The sequence below is a fragment of the Eptesicus fuscus genome, chromosome 21 (genome assembly GCF_027574615.1).
Source record: "Eptesicus fuscus isolate TK198812 chromosome 21, DD_ASM_mEF_20220401, whole genome shotgun sequence".
NCBI classification, from domain to species: Eukaryota; Metazoa; Chordata; class Mammalia; order Chiroptera; family Vespertilionidae; genus Eptesicus; species Eptesicus fuscus.
Window position 1 is genome coordinate 41,441,418 of NC_072493.1, and position 19,092 is coordinate 41,460,509.

The 19,092-nt window shown below is 42.4% G+C and overlaps 1 protein-coding gene across 2 annotated transcripts in view; it reads left to right on the forward strand.

The window, feature by feature from the left end:
* ARHGAP35 (Rho GTPase activating protein 35) overlaps positions 1–19,092 on the forward strand; it is a 140,334-nt gene that overhangs the window by 47,311 nt on the left and 73,931 nt on the right. For both annotated transcript variants that reach the window (XM_008154436.3, XM_054710015.1), the window contains exon 2: positions 8,555–12,430. In XM_008154436.3, coding sequence (XP_008152658.2) covers positions 8,747–12,430 — 3,684 coding nt within the window. In that variant the 5' untranslated portion in view covers positions 8,555–8,746. The remainder of the gene's footprint in view (positions 1–8,554; positions 12,431–19,092) is intronic.

Below are 19,092 nucleotides of genomic sequence, written 5' to 3' on the forward strand. Positions count from 1 at the left end.
CTTTGATCAGATAGCTTGATTAGAACTCCAGAGCTACCTGATAGAAAGCTGGTGAGGATAAAGTTCAAGGAAGTGTTTTTGCTGAAAGCAGCCCCCTTCATTCATCAGGGGAATTTGATTTCATGCTGTGAATAACTTGGCTTAGAAATTGTGTTTCTTTGGGACCGGCTTGTAGAGTTCTGCACACCTCAGAGCATGAGAACTGTGTCAGGGTGAAGAGTGGGCTGCTTGCTTTGTTCCACGGGGGCTAGCTAGGGTGGTAAGATAGCTGCCGAGTTGTTTTTCTGTGCTGGAATTCAGAGGTGACTTTTCCAGGGCTTGGGGACAGGGGCAAATGAATCCCAAGGAGCAGGAAATGACATTTGCAAAAATGACAAATGGCATGTAAAAAAGAGTCAGAGACTCTTTTCTAGTTGCTTTTTAAAAAACTAACTGTAAGCCATGCCCTGGCTGGTGTTTCTCAGTGGTTAGAGTGTCAGCCTGCCCACCAAAGGGTCGCAGGTTCAATTTCCAGTCAAGGGCACATACCTGCATTGCAGGTTCCTTCCCAGCCTGGTCAGGGCACATGTGGAAGGCACCTAATCGTTTCTTTCTCTTTCTCTCTCTCTCCTCTCTCCCTCTCTTGCACTCTCTCTAAAAATCAATGGAAAAAATACCTTCAGGTGAGGATTAACAAAAAAAAAATATTTAAAAAACTTTCTGTATGTCAGATTATTTTCAAACTAAACATCTGAGTTATCAGTCCTTGAAAATTGTTTTTGAGCCCTTGTGTTTGCCTCATTGGGCTCTCTGGAGAGTGCTGTCCATTGAGTTGGCAGAAGGTATAGTGAGAGCTGAATGCACACATATACCCAGTGTCCAAGAATAGCCCATCTGTTGTGTGAGATTCCATGTTTCAATACCAGATGGTTCAACACTTAAATCAGTCTTTCCAAAGATCCAGATGACCCATTTCAGAGATTTCCTGTAACCCGAGCCCTAGGGATAGAGGGAGATTCCGGGGCTGTGAGGAAAGCTTCCCTCCCACACTAAACAGAAGGAGGTGTGCTCTGCTTCCTTTGTAAATCCATGGTTTTCTGCCCCAGTCCCCGTGTTGTTATTTTAATTTGCATTGGACTAGAAGGTGAAAATGTAACTGCCATATTCAAATGGAGCTTTGTTTTAAAATATATTTTTATTGATTTCAGAGAGGAAGGGAGAGGGAGAGAGAGAAACATCAATGATGAGAGAGAATCATTGATCGGCTGCCTCCTGCACGTCCCCTACTGGGAATCGAGCTTGCAACCTGGGCATGTGCCCTTGACCGGATTGAACCCGGGACCCTTCCTTCAGTCCACAGGCCTATGCTCTATCTACTGAACCAAACCGGCTAGGGCTAGAGCTTTCATGTAAAATGATCCACTTCTTAGACTGCGTTGATTTGTTGGGTGAAGAGTTGAGATAGCAGTGTTAATACAGTAAATAACACTGGTGGGATAAAAGATTATTTTCATATTCAATTCTCACAGGTAAAAGTACAGTCTTTTCATAGTCTGAGCCCTGGCTGCCCTCATCTTCTACCTCCCATGCATGAAAACTATTTCATTCAGTCTGTCCCAAAACATATCTGTTGCTTTTCCATTTTGGTCACCATTATTCATGCCCTTTCACGTTTTTAGACTTGGGCCATCTCTCCAAGCCTTGCCAGTCTTTTATGTACCAATTCTAATTTTACTTCTGATACCTTCCCCAACCACCCGAGAACTGAATCTCTTCCTTTCTCTGGGCCCCAGGAAATGGTCTATGCCATCTGTTGTCTTGTGGTTTAGTTATTTATTTTTTTAAAATATATTTTATTGATTTTTCATAGAGAGGAAGAGAGAGGGATAGAGAGCTAGAAACATCGATGAGAGAGAAACATCAATCAGCCGCCTCCTGCACACCCCCCACTGGGGATGTGCCCGCAACCAAGGCACATGCCCCTGACCGGAATCGAACCTGAGACCCCTCAGTCCACAGGCCGACGCTCTATCCACTGAGCCAAACCGGTTTCGGCTGGTTTAGTTATTTTTAAGTAAAAGTATTACATCTCAAATCCATTATAAGATTCTCATCAGCAAGTATAGTGTCCCATTCATTCTTTGTTTCAACATATCATCTTAGCTCTATAAATCTGTTTTTGATTTGGTTGATGGACAGCTCAGTTCTCAATTCTAAAGATTAGAGACTAGAATAATCCAAAAATGCTTAAATCCTTTAAAATATCGTGAAGGAAGGAGAAGATTTAGCTGCTCTGTAATTGGGATCATCAGTTCTCTTCTGTTTAGTAGTAGAGTTTGTTGAGTTTGATGTCCTTTCATAAGACACTTCTCATATGGTGAAGAGATGAGCAGAATAAGGGCATTGCCTCACAGAAGTCACACAGAGGAAATGAAGACTACAAAGGTTAGGTTCATAAAGATGATCATTTCTATTTACCCTAAAATGTCACTTGTGCACATCACTCACTTAAAGGTTTTATAAATTCATCTGGATTTCACAGATGAATGAATTGGATGAATAAGGACCTTGCACTCCACTTCCAAATTTTCTTCTCTAACGTGTCTAACACTTTTAAAAGAAAAACAAACAAAAACCTTAAGAAAATTTACTTTAATGTTTATTGATATGAAAATGTTGGGACTTCAGAGAATATTTTGTTTAAATTGAGCGGTTCAGTAGACCACAGAGTAGTGTACTCCTCTTACTTGAGCTTTTATATTCAATCCTTCCTGGCTCATTTGGAAAATAAATTCGTCTAGAAAATTCTCCTTTAGGAGTCTCTTACAGAGAAAATGTTTCCTAGTTAGAGCCCTTCCTTTTCTCTTGTAGCTCTGAATCTTACCACTTATCAACCTACTGCAAACATTTAACAATACTGAGGGTAATTCATAGCTTTGAAAACCCATTCAGAAACTTAAGGTGTTGTTACCCTCTCCGATGGGCTCAGTGGTTAGAGCACCAGCCCACACATGAAAGGATCTTGGGTTCCAATCCCCGTTAAGGGCACATACTTGGGTTTCAGGTTCGTTTCCCAGCCCCAGCGTTGTCGGCCAGTTGATGTGTTTCTCTCGCTTCAATGGCCCCCTCTCAAAAAATTAATGGAAAACGTATCCTTGTGTGAGGATTAATAAAAAAAAAAAAATTATGGTAACAATGTTTTCTTCCCTTTGCTAACAGCTCCCTATGAAATTATTTCTTATTATATTATTATATTATATAACACAATTATTATATAATATAATATTTTATTTATAATATTTATATTTTGTTTACAAATACTTATGATTATTATATAATACTATAGTATTATTAGTTTGGTGGTGCTCTATATATGTTGTTGGGAAAGAAATGCATTTTCAGAATTTGTTGACCATACTCATAGGGAGAGATAGATGGAAGTTTGATTAAGGATAATGGTGGTGGACCTGTGTGTGTGTATCATGGAGCATTCCAGATCACAGAACCCAGAAACATTTCCTCTTGTGCTGGGTGGTGGGGCATGGGGTTGAAGAGTAGAGAGTGAAACACTGATAGAGTTGTTGACAGTATGTATGCACTTTAGCAGCCATAGTAATGCTGGGTCACAGGCATTTCTGTCCTGTGAAATGTGTACTGTCTTGGGGATGTTACCACTTCTTGCCCTGGGTGTTCTGTAGAGGTGTTAAAAACACCCTCCTCCTGCCTTCCAGTTGAGGCGCCCCTTGGGGAATTGGTATCTTGGTTAATTAAACACATCAAATAAACAACTCTGGGAATCTGGTGACAGGTTCTAAAAAGCTCTCATATGTTTGTATTATGTTTTCATGACATATATTTGTGACAAAGAATTGAAAGTACTCTAGAATTATTTTTCTTTCTGAAGTAGTTGACTTATGGCATAGAATTAACTGTTAAGTTCTGTGTTGGGTTCCAATCCCCGTTAAGGGGACATACTTGGGTTTCAGGTTCGTTTCCCAGCCCCAGCGTTGTCGGCCAGTTGATGTGTTTCTCTCGATTCAATGGCCCCCTCTCAAAAAATTAAATTTTTTTATTTTTATTTTTCTGATACAAGTAGCTCTGTAAATAAAGCTTGAAAAATAAAAGGAGTTACTGTATTAAAGAATATTTTTGCCTCCTCTTCGGTAACTCTTCGGTTTTAAAAGGATTAGTATTGGCAGGTTATTAGAATGGACATTCAGATTTTCCTGTTTGAGAAACTTAGTTGCCCACTAAGAACACCAGTTCCCATCAGATTAAAATTAAAGACATGCGTTGTCTTCTACTTTCTCTTTCTTTGTGGCCTTCAGATCATTAAATTTAGTGACTCAGCTAATTTTTTTTACCCACCTCTTAGAAAAGTTGAATGTGTTTGTGACCAAGCACTTAAGGTTATTTCCTTTAAACCAAGTGTTTAAGACGTTTTTAGATTTATAACAGTCTTTGTTTACTGTGTAATTCAGTCCAATTGAGGAACTAGTAAAACTGCATTATCCAGACATCAAAGACAGACGTGTAAGAAGAGCATACTTATACCAGGAAACCTATTAGGTTTCTAACAAGTGGAAAGTTACCAGGTGTCCAAAAATTAACCACTCCCATGCCAGCTTTTACTTTCCTTCCTTTCTTTCTTTCTTTCTTTCTTTTCTTTCTTTCTTTTTTTTTTTTTCTTGGTGTGGCTTTTTAAAAGTTAGTTAGCATTATAGGTTTAAAATATCAGTTGCTACATTCTTGAGTTGAGAATGTTATTTTCTTTAGCTCTCTTCAGATAACTGAGACTAACTTGAATGGACTAAATAAAGTAACATGCCATTAAAAAATTGTAACTAAGCAGGTATTGAATGGATAATAGTTCAAAATTGAGACACTATCTTTATTTCTTGAGATTTAAGAGCAAATCAGGTTGTGTTTTCCTCAGATTTCTGTGAAGGGAGATTATTTGGCCCACTTTACAGAGAATACGTGGACTGATTTGCCAGGTGCATGCGGCAGTCACTTGAAGTAGGACCTGTGTCACCAAGTTGTGTTTCAAGATTGGTCCAGTGGTGGCCTTGGGTGCTGCCAGATCCTGGGATGAGGAATTGATAGAGAAGGGCCCTGTGTTGGGAGCAGCACCCTGGAAACCTTCATCAGCATTCCCATCTGAGTCTCCGTTCTAACAACCCAGGCCCCCATGGTTGAAACAAAATTGTGTATGTGCACTACAGAGTAATGTGCAAAGCAGTTAGATTTCCCAGCTTTCCTTTGCAGGTATTTCAGAGGATGTGTGTAAACATACGTTATTTAGATATTCATAAACATCTTGTAATTTTACTTAGATAAGCAGTTCCCTAGGGAGGTGGGGGTGGGGGTGGGGAAGGGGAAGGGGAAGGGGAAGATTTGTTTTGTCTTGTCTCTCCCATGGTGCCTGCTGGAGTCTGGAACTTAGCTTCTCTAGGAGCATGCCACTAAGGTTATCTGGAGGCCATTGCTTGCAGTTGCTGAGATTTCTCTTTTGAAAATGGTCAGAATTTTTACATACCCTATCCAGCCACGTTTTGTTTCCATAGGAGGTTTGACTTTCTGGGTTATCAGAGGAAGATACGGGTGTTTTGGAAAGGTCTGAGAAGTTGTCATAGGGGACAGCTGTGCTCTCCCATTCATTGCCCCCTAGTCTCAGTCAGAATCACGTTTGGTGGTCTGACTTCCGGTGACATTTCTTATGAGATAGGCCATAAAAACATAGTAAGGTTGTGGAAATATTGGGTACCTACCAGACATAAATGAGATTCAAAAGAAAATTGCTCTGTTTATTTTAAATTCTCCTCTTTGGGTGATCTCGGGAGACTCTTCATTTGGTTGCAGGTTCAGCAGTTGCAAAGTCATATTTGTGCATCTAAGTAGATGGCCGTGCAGTATAAACAGTAGTCAGAAGACCATTTCTGTAGAGGCAGCCAAAGACTACACATTTGACTTATTTCAGCTGGAAAGTTTCTAAAGAATTTGTAAGACATCATAACATTGTATTACTTCATCTATTCAAACTTTAGGTCCTCTACAGTGCCACTTTTTAGCCACAGTCTTGTGCTTCCACAACCTTCAGGGGGAAAATCTAAACTCTTTGAAAGTGGTTTGATCTGGCTCCTGCTCACCAGCTAGTGCATTTCTCCCATCTCTCCCCACTCACTTTGTTTCAGCTGGTTCCCCCATTGGCCATGCTTTTTTTCTGGAGAGAGAGGAGTCTTTGCACATTTCATTCCCTCTGCTTCAGGTCTCACCTGAGATGGAACTTCCTTCACAAAGGTTTTCCTAAATCTAAAAGGCTGGATTTGAAGACTCTTTAATATGCTCTAATAGTCATTCATTTATTCAGTAAATATTTGTGTCAAGCACTGTGTCATAGACTGAGGGTGCAGAAGTGAACAAGATAGGCTCTAGCCGGTTTGGCTCAGTGGACAGAGCGTCGGCCTGTGGACCAAAGGGTCCTGGGTTCGATTCCGGTCAAGGGCACGCACCTTGTTTACAGGCTCCTCCCTGGCCCGGGCCCTGGTCAGGGTGCATGCAGGAGGCAACCAATCGATGTGTTTCTCTCACATCGATATTTCTCTCTGACTTTCCCTCTCTTCCATTCTGTCTAAAAATCAGTGGAAAAATATCCTCGGGTGAGGATTAAAATAAAAATAAAAAGAGTTGAACAAGACAGTTGGACCTTGTCCTCACAGAGCTTATGTTCTTTTTTTTTCTTCTTAATATATTTTTATTGATTTCAGAGAGGAAGGGAGAGGGAGAGAGCAAAAAACATCAATGATGAGAAAGAATCATTGATTGGCTGCCTCCTGCACACCTCCCACTGGGCATCGAGCCCGGAACCTGGGCATGTGCCCTGACCGGAATTGAACTGTGACCTCCTGGTTTTAGGTCAGTGCTCAACCACTGAGCCATACTGGCTTATTTTCTTGTCAGGGAAACCACCCCATATTCACACATTAAAAAACTTTTTATGCTCTAGCTGGTTTGGCTCAGTGGATAGAGCGTCAGCCTGCGGGCTAAAGGGTCCTGGGTTCTATTCTGGCCAAGGGCACATGCCCAGGTTGCGGGCTCAATCCCCAGTGAGGGGCGTGCAGGAGGCAGCCGATCAATGATTCTCTCTAATCATTGATGTTTCTATCTCTCTCCCTTCCTCCCTGAAACCAATAAAAAAATATTTTTAAAAAAATAAATAAAAACCTTTTTATTTGGAAATTTACAGACTTGTAGAAAGTTGCAAAAATTAAATAGCACAAAGAAATATCCTATATACTTTGCCCAAATTAATCTATTATTGATTTTTACCTCCTCATTTACATTCTTACTCTCTATATAAACTTATTGAGAGTTTTTTTCTGGGCAAGTCACATACATTATGACCTTTTCCCCCCAAAATATTTCAGAGTGTTTTTCCTAAGAGCATGGCTGTTCTCTCAAATGAATGTTAAATCAACTTCATAAATTTACATAAGTAAACTTCTTTTATTTAATATTCCGTTATAGTCCAGTGTTGTTAATTGATCTAGTAAGGTCCTGTATAGCATCCCCCTTTACCCCTCTCTGGTGCACAATTCAGTCTAGGGTCAGATAATTGCATTTAGTTACGATGTCTCTTTTAAGCCTCCCTTAATCTGTAATGTTTACATAACCATTCTTTGTCAATTATGATGTTGCTAGTTTTTGAAAAGTATAGAGTGTGTCCCCTCCCCCATTTTTAAACAGAATCTAGCTCATTTTGTGTTTTTCTGATGTTTCCTTGTGATTCGGATGAGGTAATGGATTCTAGGCCATCATACTTCATAGTGATGTATCCTCCCCGGGGATCACATTTGAGGCTCATGATATTCTTCTAGCCCTCTTTGGTGATGATAATTTTCATTACCCAAAGTGTTGCCCAGTTTCTCCACTGTATAATCAGTGTTGTTGTTTTTATTTTTCCCTTTGCAACTAGTAAGTAGCCTTTCAGAGGACACCTCAATACGTACAAATACTCTGACTCTGCTCCTCATCAAAATCTCCCCCCTTGATTTAGCATCAAGTGATGATTCTTGTCTGATCCGATAGTACGACCTGAAGGTTTCTTTATTTTGCAGTGGCTCATAATTCCTTAATATACTTATTTTGGTGCTCAGATTGTCTCAGATTTGACCGGTGGGAGCCCCTTTGACTGGCTTCTGTATCCTTATGAAGCATCCTACCATTTTTTCTAGCACTTCCTTTCTTGCACGACAAGATATTCCAGGCTCATCTTGTACCAATCCTGCCCTATCCTTGGAATCAGCAATTTTTCCAAGGAGCCCTCAAACCCTTGTTTTAGCGCGTGGCACGCTATTTACTATGTGTCTTCCTCTGTTAGATGACATTGTACCTCTCTGAGGGTACATTTATGTCATTCTTATTCACTCTTACATCTTCAACCAGCATTCGGTCTGGAACATTCATTGTTTACTGTATTTGTTGAATAAGAATATCGATTTCTGCTATAGTTCAGTGATTATAATTGAGTTCCAAAATGATGATACTGATGGGTTTTCTTTTCTTCTCCATCTAGGAAGAAATGTTGACTATTTGGTGGTGAGAAGTGGCAAGAACTGACCTTGTACTGGTACACAAGCACTATAGGACCTGACGCTTTGCTGCATGGCCAGCCAGCCCCTGCTGATAATGTTGGGAAGCCATCGGGTCCACTGGAAAACACTAATCTGATCTCGGAAGTGGCTGATTGTGGCAGGATGTGTCGACGATGATGATGGCAAGAAAGCAAGATGTCCGCATTCCCACCTACAACATCAGTGTGGTGGGATTGTCTGGGACCGAGAAGGAGAAGGGCCAGTGTGGCATTGGGAAGTCTTGTCTGTGCAACCGCTTCGTGCGCCCAAGTGCTGATGAATTTCACTTGGACCATACCTCTGTCCTCAGCACCAGTGACTTTGGTGGGCGAGTGGTCAATAATGACCACTTTCTCTACTGGGGAGAAGTTAGCCGATCCCTGGAGGATTGCGTGGAATGTAAGATGCACATTGTGGAGCAGACTGAATTCATTGATGACCAGACTTTTCAACCTCATCGAAGCACGGCCCTACAGCCCTATATCAAGAGAGCTGCTGCAACCAAGCTCGCATCAGCTGAAAAACTCATGTACTTTTGCACTGACCAGCTGGGGCTGGAGCAGGACTTTGAGCAGAAACAAATGTCAGATGGAAAGCTGCTAATTGATGGTTTTCTTCTTGGTATTGATGTTAGCAGGGGCATGAATAGGAACTTTGATGACCAGCTCAAGTTTGTCTCCAATCTCTACAATCAGCTGGCAAAAACAAAAAAACCCATAGTTGTGGTCCTGACTAAGTGTGACGAAGGTGTTGAGCGGTACATTAGAGATGCACATACTTTTGCCTTAAGCAAAAAGAACCTCCAGGTTGTGGAGACCTCTGCAAGATCCAACGTAAACGTGGACTTGGCTTTCAGCACCTTAGTGCAGCTCATTGATAAAAGTCGGGGAAAGACGAAAATCATTCCTTACTTTGAAGCCCTCAAGCAGCAGAGTCAGCAGATAGCTACGGCAAAAGACAAATATGAGTGGCTAGTGAGTCGCATCGTGAAAAACCACAATGAGAACTGGCTAAGTGTCAGCCGAAAGATGCAGGCCTCTCCTGAGTACCAGGACTATGTCTACCTGGAAGGGACTCAGAAAGCCAGGAAGCTGTTTCTCCAGCACATCCACCGCCTCAAGCACGAGCATATTGAGCGCAGAAGGAAGCTGTACCTGGCAGCCCTGCCATTAGCTTTTGAAGCTCTTATACCCAATCTAGATGAAATAGACCACCTAAGCTGCATAAAAGCCAAAAAGCTCTTGGAGACCAAGCCAGAATTCTTGAAGTGGTTTGTTGTGCTTGAGGAGACCCCATGGGATGCCACCAGTCACATTGACAACATGGAGAATGAGCGGATTCCCTTTGATTTAATGGATACGGTCCCTGCAGAGCAGCTGTATGAGGCCCACTTAGAGAAACTACGGAACGAGAGGAAAAGAGCTGAGATGAGAAGGGCATTTAAGGAAAACCTGGAGACCTCGCCTTTCATAACTCCTGGAAAACCTTGGGAAGAGGCCCGTAGTTTCATCATGAATGAAGATTTCTACCAGTGGCTGGAAGAATCTGTGTACATGGACATCTATGGGAAACACCAAAAGCAAATTATAGACAGAGCAAAGGAAGAGTTTCAGGAGCTGCTTGTAGAATATTCAGAATTGTTCTATGAGCTAGAGCTGGATGCAAAGCCCAGCAAGGAGAAGATGGGGGTCATTCAGGATGTTCTGGGGGAAGAGCAGCGATTTAAAGCATTACAGAAGCTCCAAGCGGAGCGCGATGCCCTTATTCTGAAGCACATTCATTTTGTGTACCACCCAACAAAAGAAACGTGCCCTAGCTGCCCGGCTTGTGTGGATGCTAAGATTGAGCACTTGATTAGTTCTTGGTTTATCCGGCCATCTGACCGGAATCAGAAAAACTCACTTTCTGACCCCAACATTGATAGAATCAACTTGGTTATCTTGGGCAAAGATGGTCTTGCCCGAGAGTTGGCCAATGAGATTCGAGCTCTTTGTACAAATGATGACAAGTATGTGATAGATGGTAAAATGTATGAGCTTTCCCTGAGGCCAATAGAAGGCAATGTCAGGCTTCCTGTGAACTCTTTCCAAACGCCAACATTTCAGCCCCACGGATGTCTCTGCCTTTACAATTCAAAGGAATCTCTGTCCTATGTGGTGGAGAGTATAGAGAAGAGTAGAGAGTCCACACTTGGTAGGCGAGATAATCATTTAGTCCATCTCCCACTGACACTGATTTTGGTTAACAAGAGAGGAGACACCAGTGGGGAGACCCTGCATAGCTTAATACAACAAGGTCAGCAGATTGCTAGCAAACTTCAGTGCGTCTTTGTGGACCCTGCTTCTGCTGGCATTAGTTACGGACGCAACATTAATGAAAAGCACATCAGTCAAGTTTTGAAGGGACTCCTGGACTCTAAGCGTAACTTAAACCTGGTCAGTTCTACTGCTAGCATCAAAGATCTGGCTGATGTTGACCTGCGAATTGTCATGTGTTTGATGTGTGGAGATCCTTTTAGTGCAGACGACATACTCTTGCCTGTCCTTCAGTCCCAAACCTGTAAATCTTCCCATTGTGGGAGCAACAACTCTGTTTTACTTGAACTACCAATCGGACTACACAAGAAGCGCATTGAACTATCTATTCTTTCATACCATTCCTCGTTTAGCATCCGAAAAAGCCGGTTAGTCCATGGGTACATTGTTTTTTATTCAGCCAAACGTAAGGCCTCCTTGGCTATGTTACGTGCCTTTCTTTGTGAAGTGCAGGATATTATCCCCATTCAGCTGGTTGCACTCACTGATGGCGCTATAGATGTCCTGGACAATGACTTAAGTCGGGAACAGCTGACTGAGGGGGAGGAGATTGCTCAAGAAATTGATGGCAGATTCACAAGCATTCCCTGTAGCCAACCCCAGCATAAACTTGAGCTTTTCCATCCTTTTTTTAAAGATGTGGTGGAGAAAAAGAACATCATTGAGGCTACTCATATGTACGATAACGCTGCCGAGGCCTGTAGCACCACGGAGGAGGTGTTTAACTCTCCTCGGGCGGGCTCTCCGCTCTGCAACTCAAACCTGCAGGATTCAGAAGAGGATATCGAGCCCCCTTCTTACAGCCTATTTCGAGAAGACACATCACTGCCCTCCCTGTCCAAAGATCATTCTAAGCTCTCTATGGAACTGGAGGGAAATGATGGGCTGTCTTTATTCATGAGCAACTTTGAGAGTAAACTGAACAACAAAGTACCTCCGCCAGTCAAACCAAAGCCTCCTGTCCATTTTGAAATTACAAAGGGGGATCTGTCTTACTTAGAGCAAGGCCACAGAGATGGACAGAGGAAGTCTATGTCTTCTAGCACCTGGCTACCTCCAGATGGGTTCGATCCTTCTGATTACGCCGAACCCATGGATGCTGTGGTCAAGCCAAGGAATGAAGAAGAAAACATATACTCCGTGCCCCACGACAGCACCCAAGGCAAGATCATCACCATTCGGAATATCAACAAAGCCCAATCTAATGGCAGTGGGAATGGTTCTGATAGTGAAATGGACACTAGCTCTCTAGAGCGAGGCCGCAAAGTTTCCATTGTGAGCAAGCCAGTGCTGTACAGGACAAGATGCAGCCGCCTAGGGAGGTTTGCTAGTTATCGAACCAGCTTCAGCGTGGGGAGCGATGATGAGCTGGGGCCCATCCGAAAGAAAGAGGAGGACCAGGCATCTCAAGGTTATAAAGGGGACAATGCTGTCATTCCATATGAAACAGATGAAGACCCAAGGAGAAGAAATATTCTTCGCAGTCTAAGAAGGAACACTAAGGTAAGACACCAGTTTAGAAATGAGTCATAGAAGTAGCTTACACAGTATCATGGTGAGAGTTTACTGATGATAATTTTCAAGGACAGCTTCCTCTGGTAAAAATCTGTGTGTGTGTGTGTGTTTACTCTTCGTTTGACTTAGCATATAAAAGTAAGCAGTGTTGCCCGGCTGGTGTTGCTCAGTGGTTGAGCTTCGACCTGTGAACCAAGAGGTCACGTTTTGATTCCTGGTCATGGCACATGCCCCGCCGTTGCTGGCTCAGTCCTTAGTAAGGGGCATGCAGGAGGCAGCTGATCAATGATTCTCATTGATGTTTTTATCTCTCTCTCCCTCTCCCTTCCTCTCTGAAATAAAAAAATATATTTTTTAAAAAGTAGGCAGTGTTTTTGATAGCTACTGCTGGTGTTCTCAGTAGTAAGGACCTCGAATAGACAGCCTGACTTGTCTTTGTTCAAAATGATAATTCTCAAAATGAGCAGAAAGTGTTGAACTTGTCAGTATTCTGACAAGTTGCCAAGCTAGTGACGATATGCTTGTTCTTCCTTCACTTCAATACCAGACTCCAAAACGGTGTGCCTCGGTCTTACTGCTAAACAAACAGCTCACTCGGACATTTCTCACTGGCTCCTCTTCCCCATAACATCTTAGGTTAGGAAAAGTGATCATTATTCTATTGGCACAGATCAATAAAAGGTATTCAAGTACGTAAATGAAAAATAAGGATCTTACCACTGTGACTTCTAAACCTGTCCCATATTTAGTGTCACAAAGGGGCAAGGCAGTATCATTTTTGTTCTGTTCCTCTCCCACTCTGAGCTGATATTAATAAATACCATAGGCATTCTTTTCCTGTCTGGTTTTCCCTCGGTTTGTTTTTCTGCTTGGATGCCTTGCCTTTATCTGCCTTTAGTATTTTGTTCTCCAAAGGTTGGTAGTGAACAGACCCATTGAAAGCATGAAGCCAGAAAGTAGCCTGACCTATGTCCCAGTATTTCCTTAAAGCTCCCGTTTAATGATACTGGGATCCAAACATTTTGAACGTTTTGTCTTCTCTTCCTCCTCCACTTCCAGTGTTGCCAGAACAGCTTATCTAAATGCTGACAGGATTCAGATTTGTGGGGGTGTTTGCACACCTGGGAATTAGGAAAGTGGCATAATAGCACACTGCGAATTATAACTGTTTTTCTGACTTCTACGTTTTTAATACCTGTTGAAAATAATGCTTTTAAAACACATTCCCAAACAAGCCATGCTTTAAACTGTAAAGAGCGCACACTGTGTAGGCTCAGCAGAACACGGTTGGATAGGGTGAGCACCTGAGGTAGCTGCATCCATGCTGGTAATGAGCACTTTTTACCTAAGAACTTCTTTTTTAAAAATATATTTTTATTCTAAATATATTTTTATTGATTATAGAAAGGAAGGGAGAGAGAGAGAGAGAGAGAGAATCATCAGTGATGAGAGAGAATCATTGATCAGCTATCTCCTGCACGCCCCATACTGGGGATCGAGCCCACAACTGGGGCTTGTGCCTTGACCGGGAATCGAACCATGACCTCCTGGTTGATAGGTCGACGCTCAACCACTGAGCCACGCCGGCCCAGCTACCTAAGGACTTCTTTATTCTGGGTTGCTGGGTCAGCATGCAAGAAAGTGATTGACTTCCCATCTATCTTAGTTATGTGGGCCACACCTCTTCAAGTCAAATAAAAATGATAAACCTCTGGTGCAAGAGCAATAGCGTGCCAGAAGTCAGTTTAAGAGTATCCTTTGGAAAGAGTGAGTAAAAGGTGAAATTGTCTTTTCCTGCCTTGGAAAATGGTGCTTTGAAATGAGTGTATCTGCTTTGTCATCTTAATGCAGAGATAAGCAAAGCCTTGATTCTCTTCCCGTTTGGAGCAAACCTTCAATTAAAATTGCTGCCATTAATGCAGACTGACACTTGTCTTACTGGAAAAGCAAGATACCATGGGCCAGAGAATGTCATGCCAGCCCCTACATGGGGGATTTGGCCTTTGATTTTTATTGGCATGACAAGCAATAAGTATTTATTTGAAGTGCACGGGGAGCCAGTTGGTAATGGAAAACACACTTCGTGCCTCCTGCCAGACACCACTGGGGAAATGGCACAGACCTATGCACCCAGTTGAGGCAGAAAAACCTATGCAGTTTGTGAAAATAGGTGCTCTCCTGGGGGTGAGGGGCTAAACAGGGATGGGCTGTGTTGGGGCAGAGCAGAAATCCCGTGTTGGGAGTAGTTAAGGTAGTAAAGTATGATATTAGGAGCTCAAGCTCTGGGAAGGGGGATGCTAAATCCCAACACATCCACTTCCTCACTGGGACTTTGGGCGTATGATTCACCTCTCCACATCCCTTCTGCAAATGGGGAGAACATAGTAGTATGGTCCTCATACGGTTGTGGGGAATGGAATGGAATGAGATTATGCACAGAAAACACTGAGCATACTGCATGCTGGGAGCATTAGTTATGCTATTTAACTAGACCTGAAGAATGAGGTATGAAAAGGCTGGAAGGTGAAAAATGCATGTTGTATTCGAAGAAAGGATACAAGTGGTAAGGTCTAGCTGTGGGCTTGGGGGACCAACATTGTCCCTCCCTTTTTATTTATTTATTTATTTATTTATTTATTTATTTAGTTTTTATATATTTTATTGATTTTTTACAGAGAGGAAGGGAGAGGGACAGAGAGCCAGAAACATCGATGAGAGAGAAACATCGACCAGCTGCCTCCTGCACACCCCCTACCGGGGATGTGCCCGCAACCAATGTACATGCCCTTGACCGGAATCGAACCTGGGACCTTTCAGTCCGCAGGCTGACGCTCTATCCACTGAGCCAAACCGGCTTCGGCTGTCCCTCCCTTTTGTGAAAGTTTTAACCCTATGCGTTATTTAGCTACTTTTTCAGCACTTACCCTAGCAACAACCCCAACAACAACAACAAAAGCTGTGCTCTGGGGACCGAAGTGATGTGGAGAAAGAGAAATTGCTCAGCCTCTTGGCTCATTTGCCGGATTAGCTCTTTACTGTAAAATTGGACTTGGAGTGAGGGACTCGCTTTCATTTCTACTAATGAAAGTGCAGACTGTAGAGCTGACTCTCATTCTGGGTCCTTTTCCCAGCTGAACCATTTAGCAACCCACCCTCATAGTGGGAGTCTTCCGCACTCAGCTGAATGAAATTGAAAATCTACGATTGCACTTGAGTGGGGTCTATGAATAGATGCTTTGTCTGTAAAGAGTTGTTGTTGCACATGGTCTCTGTCTCCCAGTGCCATGCGTTTGCAAAGAGGAGATCAGGACTGGCAGGGTCTTATTTTAAAGCAAAAAAACACACAAAAAACACAACAGGCTTGGGTGCCTTGCTCCACAAAATGTGCCTTTTGGGTAAGCTCAAATTGCTGAATTTAGTGTGTGTGACCACAAATTAAAGAGAAGCCATTATTGGTTATGTACCCTCCTATCTTATGTGCTCTTATTTTTGTGTTAAAAAAAAAAGACAAAACAGAATGATAAAGAAAATCTTTCACTCACTGGAGCCTACCACATGACAAGACAACCTATTGAAAAGCAAACCAGTTCAATCACGCATTGTTTGGTCTATAAGCACCAAGTACCCAGTTTGACAGTTTGTGTCCCCCCCGTGAATTGGCCTATTTCATCGGATTCAGTGAATTGGCTAGTTGTTGTGGCTTTGTGTGGACACAGCTCTCATTTTGTGAGGCCTAGAACGGAGTTAAAGTTTCTAGTGTGAATAAAAACCAGCTGGGGAATTGGGCTGCTCCCTCCCCAGGGAGGGATGTTGCATTTGACAGACAGGCTGAATGGTATGGAATATGATCTTTTTGACCTGCTCAGGAAAGACCCTCAGTGTGTGCTTCCAAAAGGCTAGTCCTACTCAGTGAGCTGTGAGGCCAAATAAATACCCTGGTCTTAAAAATGGGGTGGGGCACCGACTTGACCTTGGATTTTCTAATTTTTGAATGAATTGTATTTCTTAAAAGCAATACTTTTTCTCCAAAGCTCATGCTTATTCATTATTTTAGGGAGGAAACAATGCAATGCATAGGCGTATAGTGAGCACTTGTGCTCATCTAGTTCCAGTCACAGGGATGATAGATGTTAAGCATGAACTTACATGCATTTTCAGAAGGCAGGTATAGGGTACTGTGGAATTGTGTAGCAAGTATATCTGGGGAAGCTCTCCAAAGAAATGAGACATAAAGCTGAGACTTCTAGGGTGAGGCAGGCAAAGTCAGTGAAGATGGGGATTTCATGAGGGGAGCTTTCAAGAAAACAGTATGGAACTTGGAGCTGCAAAAACATGGCATGTTCAAAGGGTTCAAAGAAACCTAGAGTGGTTACTGCAAAAAGTGAGGTAGAACCAGGCCAAATAACAGGGCTGTGCATACCATGGGAAGGGTTTTGTACTTTGCTACCTTTTTAAATACCTACCTATTGTGTACCAGGTACATACCATTTTCATAATAGTTTTCATCTATTTCTGTTATCAGTGATTTTTTTAAATTTTGGTTTTTAGAGATGAGAAAATAGGCTCAGAGAGATTAAACACCCTGCCCAAGTTAGTCAAGAGGAGGAGCTGAGATTTTTGAAGCCTCATCCACTGACTTCCACTTCTGGTGGGTTTTTAGAATCCAATCTACTAGAAAGATGGTACTATTCAGTAGCCAGGCACACATTTGGACCAGTCAGTCAGTCATTCCAGTCAATTTGTTCCTTTTAAACAAATTATCTGGAAAAAGAAATCCATTTCCCCACACTGCCTCCTAAGAACAGCATGGTGCTGTTTGTTTATAACTTCAGAATCTAGTTGAGTAGAAGACAAAAAAGGCATGGAGACACTGAAATAGCAGCTGGAACTTTGAGAAATTATTTTGAACTGGTGTCATTCGTTTCTCAGTTTATTTTAAGCCTAAAGAACTGCTGTAGTGTGTTTTTGGTAATAAAAATAGACTATCTTTAACTATTTGCCTTTAGCTTACAGCACACCTGCTCTTAAAAAAAATATTTATATATATATCTCCTATCTAATAAAGAGGGAATATGCAAATTGACCATCACAAAGATGGCAGCACCCAGTCCCCTCAGCCCTGCTGGAGTCCCCCAGTCCTTTCAGCCCAGCTGGGGGGTGCCTGCCGCCAGAGTCCCCCAGTCCTTTCACAGGAAATGGGTTGCCTCAAAAGTTGGTTAGGTTAAGCTTCTTAGGACAAAAAGCATTCAAAATCTTTGAAAAGGGAATTCCAATATTTATAAAAGTTTGGACTAGACAATTCAAGGTTATTTCCACTACAACCTTCTATGATTTTTGTGATATTAACATCCTGAATTCACATAGTACCAGCTGTATTGTATGTAAGCAGATATTATTTAAAGGAATGGCCATTATTATTAAAACAACTCATAAAACCACACTGTTTGTATGTCAAGGACATCTGTGTGATTTTCCTAATGGCTGGAGTTAATGCCCCTAACCTGGTAGTGGGACATCCCCTGAGGGGTCCCAGATTGGAGAGGGTGCAGGCCGGGCTGAGGGACACCCCACACACACATACGAATTTTGTGTAGTGTGTGTGTGTGTGTGTGTGTGTGTGTATTACAGTAGGCAACCCAAATCTATTTTCAAAGAACAAGGAATTGCTCTGATCTTCACTTAGTCAATTTGTTCTCCTCCAACACCTAGTGATACTGAAATATCTTTGTAAGGACCCAGATTATTTCAGCTCCGGTCAGGAATCACTTCCACTTCCCTAGAGAAAGGCCTTCGGAATTCATTTTCTCCGATGTTGGAGTAGGGAAGCAGGTAAAAACTGACGTGTAGCTCCAGGAAGTCTACATTCAGTGAGTATTGAGTCAAGAAGGATGTTTGTAAAAATTTTCCTGGACCCTGGCCAGTGTGGCTCAGTTGTTTGAGCATTGCCCTGTGCACCAAAGGATCACCAATCTAATTCCCGGTCAGAGCATATGCCTAAGTTGAAGGTTCGTTACCCGGCGGGGGTGCATACAGGAGGTAACTGATCGATGTCAATGTTTCTGTCTTTCTCTCAAATCAATAAAAACTTATTTTTTTTAAACTTTCCTGGAACTAGTAGACCACCCCACCCCCCAGCCCCATATTGCATTGGCCATTCAGACTGAAACAGCAACAGGGATTGACCCATATTTGCTAGACGCCATGCCTTTATTTTATTTTAACCCTCACCAGAGGGTATTTTTTTCATTGACTTAAAGAGAGAGTGAACGGGAGGGAGAAGGGAGAGAAAGAGAGAAACATATCAATTGATTGCCTCCTATACGTCCCCCGACCAGGAATGGAGAACCTCCAATCAAGATCTAGGCCCTTAACCGGAAATTGAACCACAACCCTTTGGTCCATGGGCCTACGCTCTAACCACTGAGTAAACCGGCAAGGGCAGTCGTACCTTTAATAGAGCAAAAAATTATTGGTCTCAGTTTATTTGGGGCACTGAGGGGACAACCTGCCTTGCTTTTCCCATCATGCGAGAAGATTAGAGATTCTGGGAAAGCTGAGACTTAGTGCTACTTCCTATTCCCCCCCTAAATAAAGATGCCCTGAGATGGTGAGTGACCCCATCATAGTACTGACTGCCAGCTTGAAGGAGA